Genomic DNA, 11,652 nt, shown 5'->3' on the forward strand with positions numbered 1-11,652 from the left:
TTAATTTTGTGGCTAAAAGAGATTAATTAAATTTAGGGGGCTGGACTGCAATTATTGGATAATTGAGTTATTAGGCTAAGGAATGCTAAAGGAACAAGGGGTGAACGAAATTATGATGGGAGCCCATCACATTTTCTTCTATGGCCTTATCCAGAAGGTTCCATGGGCTGCTTAGAGTTTAAGTTGTCCATTAGAGTTTTGACTGAAACCCTAGCAGCCCACACAAGTATATAAAGGACCGCTTAGGCCCCAAAAACGTGAACAACTGATTCTCTAGGGTTTCTAGTCGTTTTTGGACAGCCTCCTTTCTTCTCCTCTTCATCCAAGTTGCATAAGGTGTTTGTGACTCCATTAGAGGTGCAACACTTGAGGCACTAAGCTTTCTAAGGCCAATCCAAGCAAGGAATTGATTGTTATTGCTATATAACAATCAAAGGTAATTCTATAAACCCTAATTCAGTTTATAATATGTTAGATCTAAGGTTATTAGTCTTGGATTCAAAGCATGTACAATAGAGAAACCTAGATCCAAGCATTAGGGTTTGTATGAGCACATAGGACTGTTCTTATGCCTAAAACCCATCAGTTATTACACCTAAATAGTCATTAGAAGTCTTGGATTCAAAGCATGTTTAATTAGAAAGCCTAGATCCAAACATTAGGGTTTTGCATGCGCATATAGGAAAGTTCTTATGGCTAAAACCCATCAGTGGTATCAGAGCCTAGCTTGGTTTTCATTAAATTGTTGCTTAATTGTCTGAAACTAAACTGCAAAATTCGATTTTTGTGTTTCTGAGTCATGGACTCGACGAGTTCCAAAGTGGACTCGGCGAGTTGGCCTGACTCGGCGAGTCCCTTTGTGCACTCGGCGAGTCCAAGCGTCAGGAATGGCCAGATTCGGGATTTCTTCATGATTATCTTATGGAAACTTACCTTAATCATATTAGATCAACCCTAATCCGATTTTTTGATATATATGACTATAATCTTGATCTAATTAAAGATATTTATCAACTAATAAAATATTTAATTTCCTTATATGATAATTAATCAATTATTTTGATTATTTTGGTAATTATCTTAAAAGAAATCTTGAATAAATCAAATATAGATAATTAGGAAATTAATTGTTAATTGAAATTATTTGTTATTTGATCCTCCATGTTTTAAATGTTTAAAACTTGTCCTCAAGTTTTGAAATTTATATTTTGTGATTAAAAGTTTTAATTTAGACAACTTAAATTTCAAACCCTAGATTTTAAAAGGTTTAAAATACAACCCTATACTAATATAATATTACAAGAATAATATATATATATATATATATATATATATATATATATATATGTATATGTATAACTAAAATGCTAGTCTTACCGTTAGTAGACCTCATTCACGAAGCCGATCTATAAGGTGGGTATAAGGTTGCGGCCTATAAAATGGCGCTTAATGGGTGTACACTCACACCCACCGCTTGCTTGATCGGTGGAGGGTCGTTAGCCGAACGGGTAGGATAGGGCAACCTCATCCTCTGGTTAAAAGTATAATAAGTAATACAAAGTAACTACACATTTTTTTAAAATTTCCCAATCTTAGTTACTTTAGGAAAAGTGAATTGATGCAATCCCATGAAATTACACTTTGCACCCTTGCTAAGAAGTTAGTGAAGCGTGTGTGGTTTACCGGCACACTAATTGGTTCTAAGCAAATGTGGCAAAGGGTGATTCATTGTTTATCATAGTTCAATGGAGCGTGTGTGGTTAACCGGCACATCGAATAGGTGATCGTTACAATGAAGGCACCATGTAAATTTGCATGGTAATTTACACCCGCTTTGTGATCCTCGGTATCCCAGTCACAAACAAGAGGGGCATATCGAGATTTAAACATGCCATTGAATAGTTTCAATGAATCTCATCTGAACCTAGGAATTCTCAATACATTTAGGACTTATAGTTAGTTTTTTATGGTGGAGAATTAGTGAATCGTCATTCACTTACCTTCAATTTATTTGCATGTTAGATTACGGCATCACTTTTCTAATATGTAAATGTTGTTGTTGGATCCTAGCCCTAATTTTTCTTATTGGGTGATAATTAGGGATTCTTATTCTAATCTATCTTTGTCCTTTTCCTTTTAAAGACGTCGAACGCAAACAACACTGCTGCTAGTTCTTTCACGTTGATGAGCCTTTGCCAAAAGGTCACCTTCGATGGAACGAACTTTAGCGAATGGATAAGATACATTCTCACCATTGCTCGCTATGAGGCTAAGGAATATGTCCTCGATGAGGAGCTCGAGAAGATCAACCCTGAAATCGCTACTCCGGTTGAAATTACCGCTTTTGAAACTCATGAGCGAGATGCAACGAAGGTACATTGCATCATGATAGCCACCATGAACTCCGAATTCCAAAAGTCCTACGAGGACATGTACCCGTACGAGATGCATCAAGACTTATTGGAGAGATACCACCAGAACGCGAGACAAGAGCGTTATGAGATTTTCACTAACATGATTTCCGCTAAGATGGGTCATGGAGAATCTCTTACCGTGCACCTGCAAAAGATGCAAAGGTATGTCGACCGCCTTCGCAAGTTAAATGTTGATTTTGGGGAAGACTTGGCGATCGACATGGTGCTTCACTCTTTGCCTCCGATGTACAATCAATTTAGGATGACCTACCACATGAACAAAGAGGAGGTCACCCTAAGCAAACTCCAAGGTCTCTTGAGGGTCGCTGAGAGCAACTTCAAAGACAAGTCTGTTGCACCAACTCCCAATCCACCCGCTGCTCCTGTCTTGGCTATTGGTCAAGGAAAGGGAAAGAAGAGGAAGGCTTCGTCTAAGAACTATCGCAAGGTTAAATCCCGAGATGGTGCCTCTTCTAGTGGGACCAAAGTTGATCCCGCTAAGCCCTGCCCTAACCCGAAGGAGGCAGAGTGCCACCACTGCCACAAGATAGGACATTGGAAGAGAAGCTGCCCAGAGTACCTGCAAGCCATCAAGGAAGGAAAGATCAAGCCATCTTTCGCATGTATATACACAATTAAATCTAACGATTTTAATCATGCTATTTCTTGGGTTCTTGATACCGGTTGTGGTTATCATATTTGTTCTAATGTGCAGGGACTAAGAAAAAGTATGGATGTGGAGCAAGGAAGGATCAATCTAATCATAGGGAACAGAAGATCGTCGCCTGTGACCAATATTGGAGTGTATTCTTTAGTGCTTAGGAATAATTTATGTTTAGATTTGAACAATTGTTGCTATTCGCCTGAAATGGCTAGAAACATCATTTCATTTCATGGTTTATATAGACAAGGTTTTAGATTTTCTTTTAATAATGAGAATGGTTCTATTTTGGCTTATCTAAATGGTGTCTTTTACTTTGAAGCTATATCATGTAATGGAATTTATGAAACTGTCATGATTGGTGATAACTTAGGAAATGATGTTTTGAACATAGATTCTTCCACTAGTATGGATAAAGCATCCTTGTGGCATTGTCGTCTTGGACATGTCAACAAGAAACGCATAGCCCAACTCCAAAAGGATGGAGTGTTGGAGTCATTCGACCTTAGGGAAGATGACACATGCGAGTCTTGTTTACTTGGAAAGATGACTAAGTCACCCTTCACAAGTACGTGTGAAAGGGGTGAGGGTCTATTGGACTTAATACATACCGATATATGTGGACCGTTTAGATCAACCACGAAGGATGGGAACCGCTTCTACGTGACTTTTACCGATGATTATAGTAGATATGGGTATATCTATTTAATCAAGCAAAAGTCAGAAACCTTTGAAAAGTTCAAAGAGTTCAAGAATAAAGTGGAGAATCAATTGGGCAGGAAAATCAAGATGCTTTGATCCGATCGAGGAGGAGAGTACCTAAGTCTTGAATTCCACGATTATCTCAAGGAGTGTGGAATAGTTTCGCAATTGACGCCTCCTAGGACACCGCAGTTGAATGGTGTGGCAGAAAGGCGTAATCGAACCTTATTGGATATGGTTCGCTCTATGATGAGTCGTGCTTCACTACCACAATTATCTCTGTAACTGTTCTAACTTCTATTGGCTTGATATGGTTTGTTCAGAATGGAAATTTCGGGTTGTCACAGTGAGCTTGGTCACTAGGCCTGGCAATCGTGTCGTGTTCGGGTTGACGTGTCGCGGGTTGGCAGGTCAAAATATGTCAACCCAAACACGACCCATTTAAATATACAGGTCACGGGTTGGCGGGTTTGGAACATAAACTCATATATGACCCACCAACTCTTTTATTTATACGGGTTCACAGGTTGACGGATTCGTGGGTCAGATTCCATAAATAAAATTGACAATTAAACATAAATAAATTCTTGATGGTTGATGCATATATATCCAAATTTTAGACGGTTAACTACTTAAGTCTTAAAGATCCAAATGAAAATTAAAAACATTCGTAGAAACATGTTTAAATTAAAAATTAATACAAACATAGATAATACTTATTAAATATTAATACTTGATACATAAATACATTTAAAAATAAAAAAATATATATCTTTTTAATTAAAAATATAAACGGGTTGGCGGGTCAACCCATTTATTTTTTGAGAAACCCATATATGACCCGTTTAATAAATGAGTTGACGGGTTGGCGTGTTGACGGGTTGAAAAACTCAACCCAAACCCATTTATTTCGTGTCGTGTCATGGGTCGTGTCGAGAATTACTAGCCCTATTGGTAACTATAAAAACGAGTGTCCTAAATGGGAGAAAGAAAAGGCAAATCTACTCAAAGAGGAACCCGTATTTTTTTGAACCGGTAGTATGATCAACCAATTAAGGGGGTGATTGTTGGTTAATTGGTTTAATCAATACGGTTTAATAGAAAAGTTTTTAGGATTTGTGTTTTGCTAGTTTTGCTATTAGAATAGGATTCTATTTTGTTTAGTATAAATAGATGTCAAGTTTTAGATTGTTTAGTTTTAGAATAAAAAAACTTACAGCAAGTTTTATTTCTTTTTTGTTTTTAATGTGTTCACAACAAGAGTTCAATTATTTTTTCTTTACCTTGGTGTACAAGGTTTAATACCAACCTTTTGTTAACAATTTAAAGGTAAGTTGATGTCAATCTTTTAATCTCCAATAGATTAGTCAAACTTGTGACGTTAATTTTATAAAGTCCAATTAGACATTTCTCATACTATAAAAGCATAAAAATTACCAACTTTTACTTTTGCTCGATTTACCTCAAATTAAAGCCAAAGCAATAACATTTTTATTTTAACCCATGCAATGTAATATATGCATGTTTATTGAATATCAAGTGTTTTCAAAATGAAAATAGTCGTGAAAAAGAACTATTAAACATAAGTAAAATATTTTCTGTCCGTCAAAACTCACCTTTTAAAAATCATTTTTTGCATTGAAACTAATCGTCGTCTGTTTCTTTGCGTGGGTACTCTACTATTTTAATAATAAAACACTAATATTAAATTTTCAATATCATATAAACCCAATTTCTAATTTGAATCCCTAAAAAGTCCAAAAAACTGCCACATGGACGATCTGTAACCGGTGAAACAGCAAAAAATAGAGTTCTTCCCTTTTTAATAGGTAAAATCACAATTTAAGGAATTAGAAAATAAAATAAATGTCTAAGGGCATCCACAATGCATTGAACTATATAGAGTTCAATGGAGTGTCACTTTATTATTCACTATTCTATATAACACTATTCATTTTTATCCCATGATGCATTAAACTCTACAAGTTCAATGGAACATATTAAAAAATATTTATTTAAAGATTTAAATATTTTCCTTTTTCCCATTAAAGAATTCAATGACCATTGAACTCCAAATCCACTGAATGCCAAGGTGACATTTCACAATGATGGAGTTGTATCCATTGAATGATAAGTATGTATAACACCTCATTCAACTCTTCCATTCAACTCTCCATTATTGATGATCTAACACCTAACCAAATTCTCAAGATCATACATTCAATGGTTAGTGGGATGTAGACACATGTATTATATTGACGAAAATTTAAGATGAAATAAAAAAACTATAATAATTTATGTTGTTTAAACAAGTAAGTTAATCATATTACGTCAACAGTTGAACTAAAGAGTTTTTTGATTGATAATCATAATAATGTAATCATGATAAGACCCCAACCGAGGTGATACATCGCCCAACCCCTATTGTTCTCTTAAGAGTTAGATCCCTTAATGATCCTCAAAATTTTGACAACTGAACATTCTGTTACCTGAAGAGTTGATCATCAACCAAACTCATTGTGAAGTATTCGACACTAAAAAAATATGTCATTATGTGACATAGAAAAATTGCTATTAAAAACGAAAAACATGCCGGTAAAGGTTTCTCATAACGATAAAAAGTGTCACTAGAAACAAACAATCACTAAAGTTTTATTGACACTTTTCGGTTTTAATACTGCAAGTGCAACGTTTTAGGATTTTAGTGACATTTTTTTTAATATTCCACAATAAATTAAAAATATTTTGATGTGTGTACTTGATGCCGCTAAATACTCATGTGATTTAATTAATATATATATATATATATATATATATATATATATATATATATATATATATATATATATATATATATATATATATATATATATATATATTATTTCCCACAATAAAATAAAACATTTTGTATCACATTTTTTGTCGGTAAATACCCATACATTTCATGAATCCATGTTAAGAAACACATTAATCTAGCTATAATATTACAAAATAAAAAGTTAATAGATTAATTTAACTAATATACTTTATCAAGTTATATATCAACTCAATTATAATCATTTATAATATTAAATCAATAGTTACATGACATTTATATTATTTTACATTTCTCAACTGCCTGGCAAATAGTATTAACCAAATACCATTTTTTATCTGCTGTTTTCCATTAGTCTGCCAAACATAATCTTAATTGTCATTCAATAGATTAAACTCAACTATAATAAAATATCATGTTAGCATATCAAAACCTTAGTAGGACCCAAACCCGATAGGACCCATTTGGGACGAGAAGCCCCATCCTAAATACCATATTGGTCCTCAAATAAATACCTTTTTATAGAGTTTTTTTTTTATATTTATAAAGAAATATTAAACATAGAGCAACCATAATATAATATATGTATTATATTTGAATAATTAGTGTAATATGAAAGTCTAATTGAATAAACAAGTGTAAAATATGGTAAACAATGATAAACAGGGACGGGGACGAGGAACATGTGATTTTAGGGATGGGAAAATTGGAGATTTTGAGTTTGGATTTGGGGTAAGGAAACGAGGGTTTTGCGGGGTGAGATAGGGGTATAGGGGAGGCTTCACCCGCCCGTTTGACGTCCCTAAGTATAATCTCCCTTGAACTATTTAATCAGAAAAAGAAAGTTATATATATATATATATATATATATATATATATATATATATATATATATATATATATATATATATATATATATATATATATATATATATATAATGGATGTTAGTACGCTAGAAAACTTTTGTAGACTTTAGTAGGAAATTAATATAGAATATTGATGTGGAGTCTATAGAGTCCATTACAAAATGCCCTTAATAAACTCCATTTCAACTTAAAACCTACAACTTAGACTTCCATTATTTCAACAACATATCTATATTCATACATTGACTACAAGATATATTCCATGGCTATAAGATATATTCATACACTTAACAACATTCATGTATTACCTGCTATATATTACAGAAGATCGATGTTAAGTTCCAGGAGATATATACCTTGTGACTTTACTAACAGAAGCTTCATTAATCATCATACCTTAGGTCGAGAAGGATATTTACCACTTGGCTCATTGAAGGCCTTGCATCCCTATCATCTTCAGCACATTGTAAAGCAACTTTCACCAGATTAATCAGTGCTCTCGTCTCATATTCACCACTGGTCCTACCATCAACAATTTCCTCAATCCATGCTCCATTTTGGCTTCCGATATGTTCACGAATCTTCGACCTCACCCATTCGACCAATGTTTGGTCTCTACCACTACTACTGCCTTCACCAAATTGCAGCATTTGTAGTGGGCTCTTTCCGGTTATCATCTCTAGAACCACCACCCCATAACTGTAGACATCAACTTTTGAGGTAATCGGAAGATTAAACACCCATTCAGGAGCCATGTAACCTCTTGTACCTCGAATCCTGGAAAAGCATGAATTCTCTATCGCACCTCTATCAAACAGCTTAGACAACCCGAAATCCGCCACCTTTGGATTGTAATCAGAATCAAGCAAAATGTTATGGGGTTTAACATCACAATGCAAAACCCATTCCAAGCACTCTTCGTGTAAATATGCAAGCCCTTTCGCAGTGCCAATTGCTATTTCAAGCTTCTTTCCCCAATCAAGTTTATTGGAATTCAAGCATGTTGCCAATGATCCGTTCTCCATATACTCATAAACCACTAGCCTATGCTTCCCTTCAATGCAATACCCCCATGTCTCTATCAGATTCATGTGATTGAGCCTACCAATTGTGCTTATTTCTGCTTGAAACTCGGCTTCGCCCTGGTGAATATTACCCTCTTTGAGCATCTTTATTCCTGCTGTTCTGTCATCCGATAATTTCCCTTTATAAACTACACCCGCGCCACCTCTCCCTATCTCTTTGCTGAAGTTCCTTGTTGCGGTTTTCAGCTCAGTGTATGTGAACCTTTTGAACCCTGATGCTATCGGGAAGTAACTTTTGGCAGTTCTAAAGGAGTCTTTTAGAGTGATATAAAAGAAAATTAATACCAAAAGGACCTCCATGATTCCTATTCCATACGCAAACCATAACAAGAATTTCAGAGAACTAGTTGCATGTTTTTTCTCGTAAGACCTTTGAATGGGCATGATTTGCTGCTGTTCTGGACAAATTAGGTTAGACCCCTTGACGATTAATGCTTGTTGAGCAGGTGATACCAACTGTTTTGGTAGCTTAATATACATTGGATCTCTGAAACCTCGTTGATATCCATTGTATAACAGATTCTTCAGGTAACAGTTATAGTTATAGTTATAGTTGGTGTTCTCGAATTTGAATTGGAACCCTTTGCACTTGCAGTCGTTCAAGCAGGCTTGTTTGCAGGCTTCAAGGGTGCTGTTCTGAAGAACGCTCATATCGAAACCATAAAACTCCACAAAACGAAGCTTAATATAATCTTCCGAAACCTGTGCGCAAGTTCTGAATTTGGGTGCGCAACCGAAGGTCCAATCGATCTGATTCTTCTTCTTATATCCAGGCACGCAAGCACATTTCCTTCCAGTTTCTTGAGAGTAAGTACAAAGACTGTTTGGTCCACATACGCCATGAATCTTGCAGGAACGGGAAAAAGCTTGCCACCGAACCTCCCACTTTTTTCCTTCTTTCTGATGATCAACAAGACTGTAAACCCTAATATTACCATCATAATCAAGCTTCACTATTCTCTGGCGACTCATGCCAAAATCCCAGACAAAGAAACCCAAATCGTCAGATGACTTGAATTGGCCTTGAGAATCCAGTTTTGCAATTCTACTATTATTGTAAGTGAATCTCCCGGCTTCCCAAGTTTTCTGATAAGGTGGAGGCCAGTAAACACTCGTTATCTCCGGACTGTTGTAAAGAAGACTGAGAACGTTGTTGTCCTCAAAATAGAGCCTAAAGAACCCAGAAGAGAAATTGGCATTACTTCTTGAAGAAACCAGCTGTGAGTTTTTGGTGAACAGTTGATCAGGTAAAAGCGTATCTGTTGGATGATCGAAGCTTTGCCAAACAGGGTCTGAATCTCCATTAACTTCACGTAAAACAAGATTTCCAGTGTCTTCAAGCTGTAAACTGAGCGAACGACTAGTAGATTTTGTCTCTGTGGACCAAACAATAGATCGATCTGCATCGTGTAAAACAAGATTACCATCGTCCTGGAGGGAAAGTTTGGATTGCTTTCCATTAACTGGCACGTCTCGGTTTGCCATCCAAACTACGGTGGGATTCATGTTTTGCGCATGTGACTCGGTGAACCAAATCGAAACACAGTAAGCATTTTTACCCACCTCGAAAAATCCAGCAGTGAAATTGCTGTTTGGTGAAACCAAATTATCATCTTTGTGATCCACAAAGATTGATGAGCCTTTAGATAAGGAGTGTGTGGGCGAAGAAGGAGAAGATGAATGCGTGAAAAGGGATGAATTGTAAAGAATTGTTATCAGAAGAGGAATATGCCAAAACATTGATGGCAAAGCCATAAGATAGGATCGATGTGATGATACTTATCTTTTTTAGATCAAGTTGATGGTGAAGAAAACAGCACAGAGAAATGATTGAAACTCATTTGAATTGGGTTCTTGATGCATGAAGCGTACGTACTACGTAAGCAAAGAAACGAAGAAGACGACTACCTTGATTTTTATGACTAAAACTGAACATCAATCTAATTTATACAAACTTGCATTTCCTTTATTTACCCCTAGACTTTATTTAATGTCAGTCAAATAACTCACAGTTTTAATTCACGATTCTCCTTCACTACTTTGATAATCACTTAGTAGAAACTTATGACGTCACGGTGAGTACTGATGGCTTTTGGAACTTTCAAAACATACTGCCACTTTTCACACGGCATATATATTAAAACCAAAGCTAAAACTGTGGAGAGAATTCATTATACATATTTGATTATATAGTTTTGTGTCTCAAATAAAACATTTATTCTTTTGTTCAATACGCTTACTAAATCAAATAAATAAATAAATAAATGTGTGAAGTGGTCTCACGACTAGCATGATAAAAAACACTCGATGTTTTTCTTTTTTAATCTCAAACGATTTGAAACGTTTGACCCAAATCAATCGACTGTGGTTGGTGCTAAAATAGGAGTTTATTGATTAAAGCCCGGCCCGTTATGTTTTTGTTTAATGAGTTTATCGATACTTAATTTTTAAGTATGTATCTTTCGTTATTTCTTCCAAATATGATTTGAATTCTTAATTTTTGACTAAATGATAGTTTCTGATACTGTTGAACATAAAGGTGTTTTGGTCGACCATTTTTGATAACTTATAAAGAACTTGTTTAATACCAAACTTGTTAGGAGACTCATGTATTATATGAGTTAATTTTTTTTTTTTTAAAAAATTAAATATAAATGTCAAAATATTTGAGAACTTTGAATTTATAAAAAAATAAGAAAAATAATGAATTATTATAATATAAATATTTTTTATCTTTTAAATTTAAACAAATAAAAGAAACTTAATGCGCTTTAATTTTGGGATTTTGAAATTAAAAGATAAGTTCATGAAATTGATATCCATTTATTACTATATTTATTACAATTATTATATTAAAATATTATGTGAAATTTAATAAAATAAAAAAACTCATAAAATGACATGTGGAAAAAAAATAAATTCAAAATAAACACAAAATGACATTTGGCAAATTGATATTGAATGAGAGTGTGACAAGTGGCAAAAAAAAACATTCATTTATTAGAGAAGAAGATTCTCACATGTTTTAGGTTTAAAACTAGTAGAATTTTAGGAAGTCACTTCTACTTTGCATTATAGATTAGAATATCTTTTGTGGTGCAAACTTGT

General features: G+C 34.6%; 1 protein-coding gene across 1 annotated transcript; it reads right to left on the bottom strand.

Annotated features, from left to right (window-relative positions):
- Positions 1-7,614: 7,614 nt before the first annotated feature.
- LOC111879671 (putative receptor protein kinase ZmPK1) lies at positions 7,615-10,441 on the bottom strand. The gene has a single exon (XM_023876135.3). It carries the CDS (start codon positions 10,297-10,299, stop codon positions 7,843-7,845), a length of 2,457 nt encoding a protein of 818 aa, XP_023731903.1. The 5' UTR covers positions 10,300-10,441; the 3' UTR covers positions 7,615-7,842.
- Positions 10,442-11,652: the final 1,211 nt, after the last annotated feature.

The sequence above is a fragment of the Lactuca sativa genome, chromosome 6 (genome assembly GCF_002870075.4).
Source record: "Lactuca sativa cultivar Salinas chromosome 6, Lsat_Salinas_v11, whole genome shotgun sequence".
Classification (NCBI taxonomy): domain Eukaryota; kingdom Viridiplantae; phylum Streptophyta; class Magnoliopsida; order Asterales; family Asteraceae; genus Lactuca; species Lactuca sativa.

Coding starts and splice junctions, on each gene's coding strand:
- LOC111879671 (XM_023876135.3), bottom strand. CDS start 10,299: ATGGCTTTGCCATCAATGTTTTGGCATATTCCTCTTCTGATAACAATT.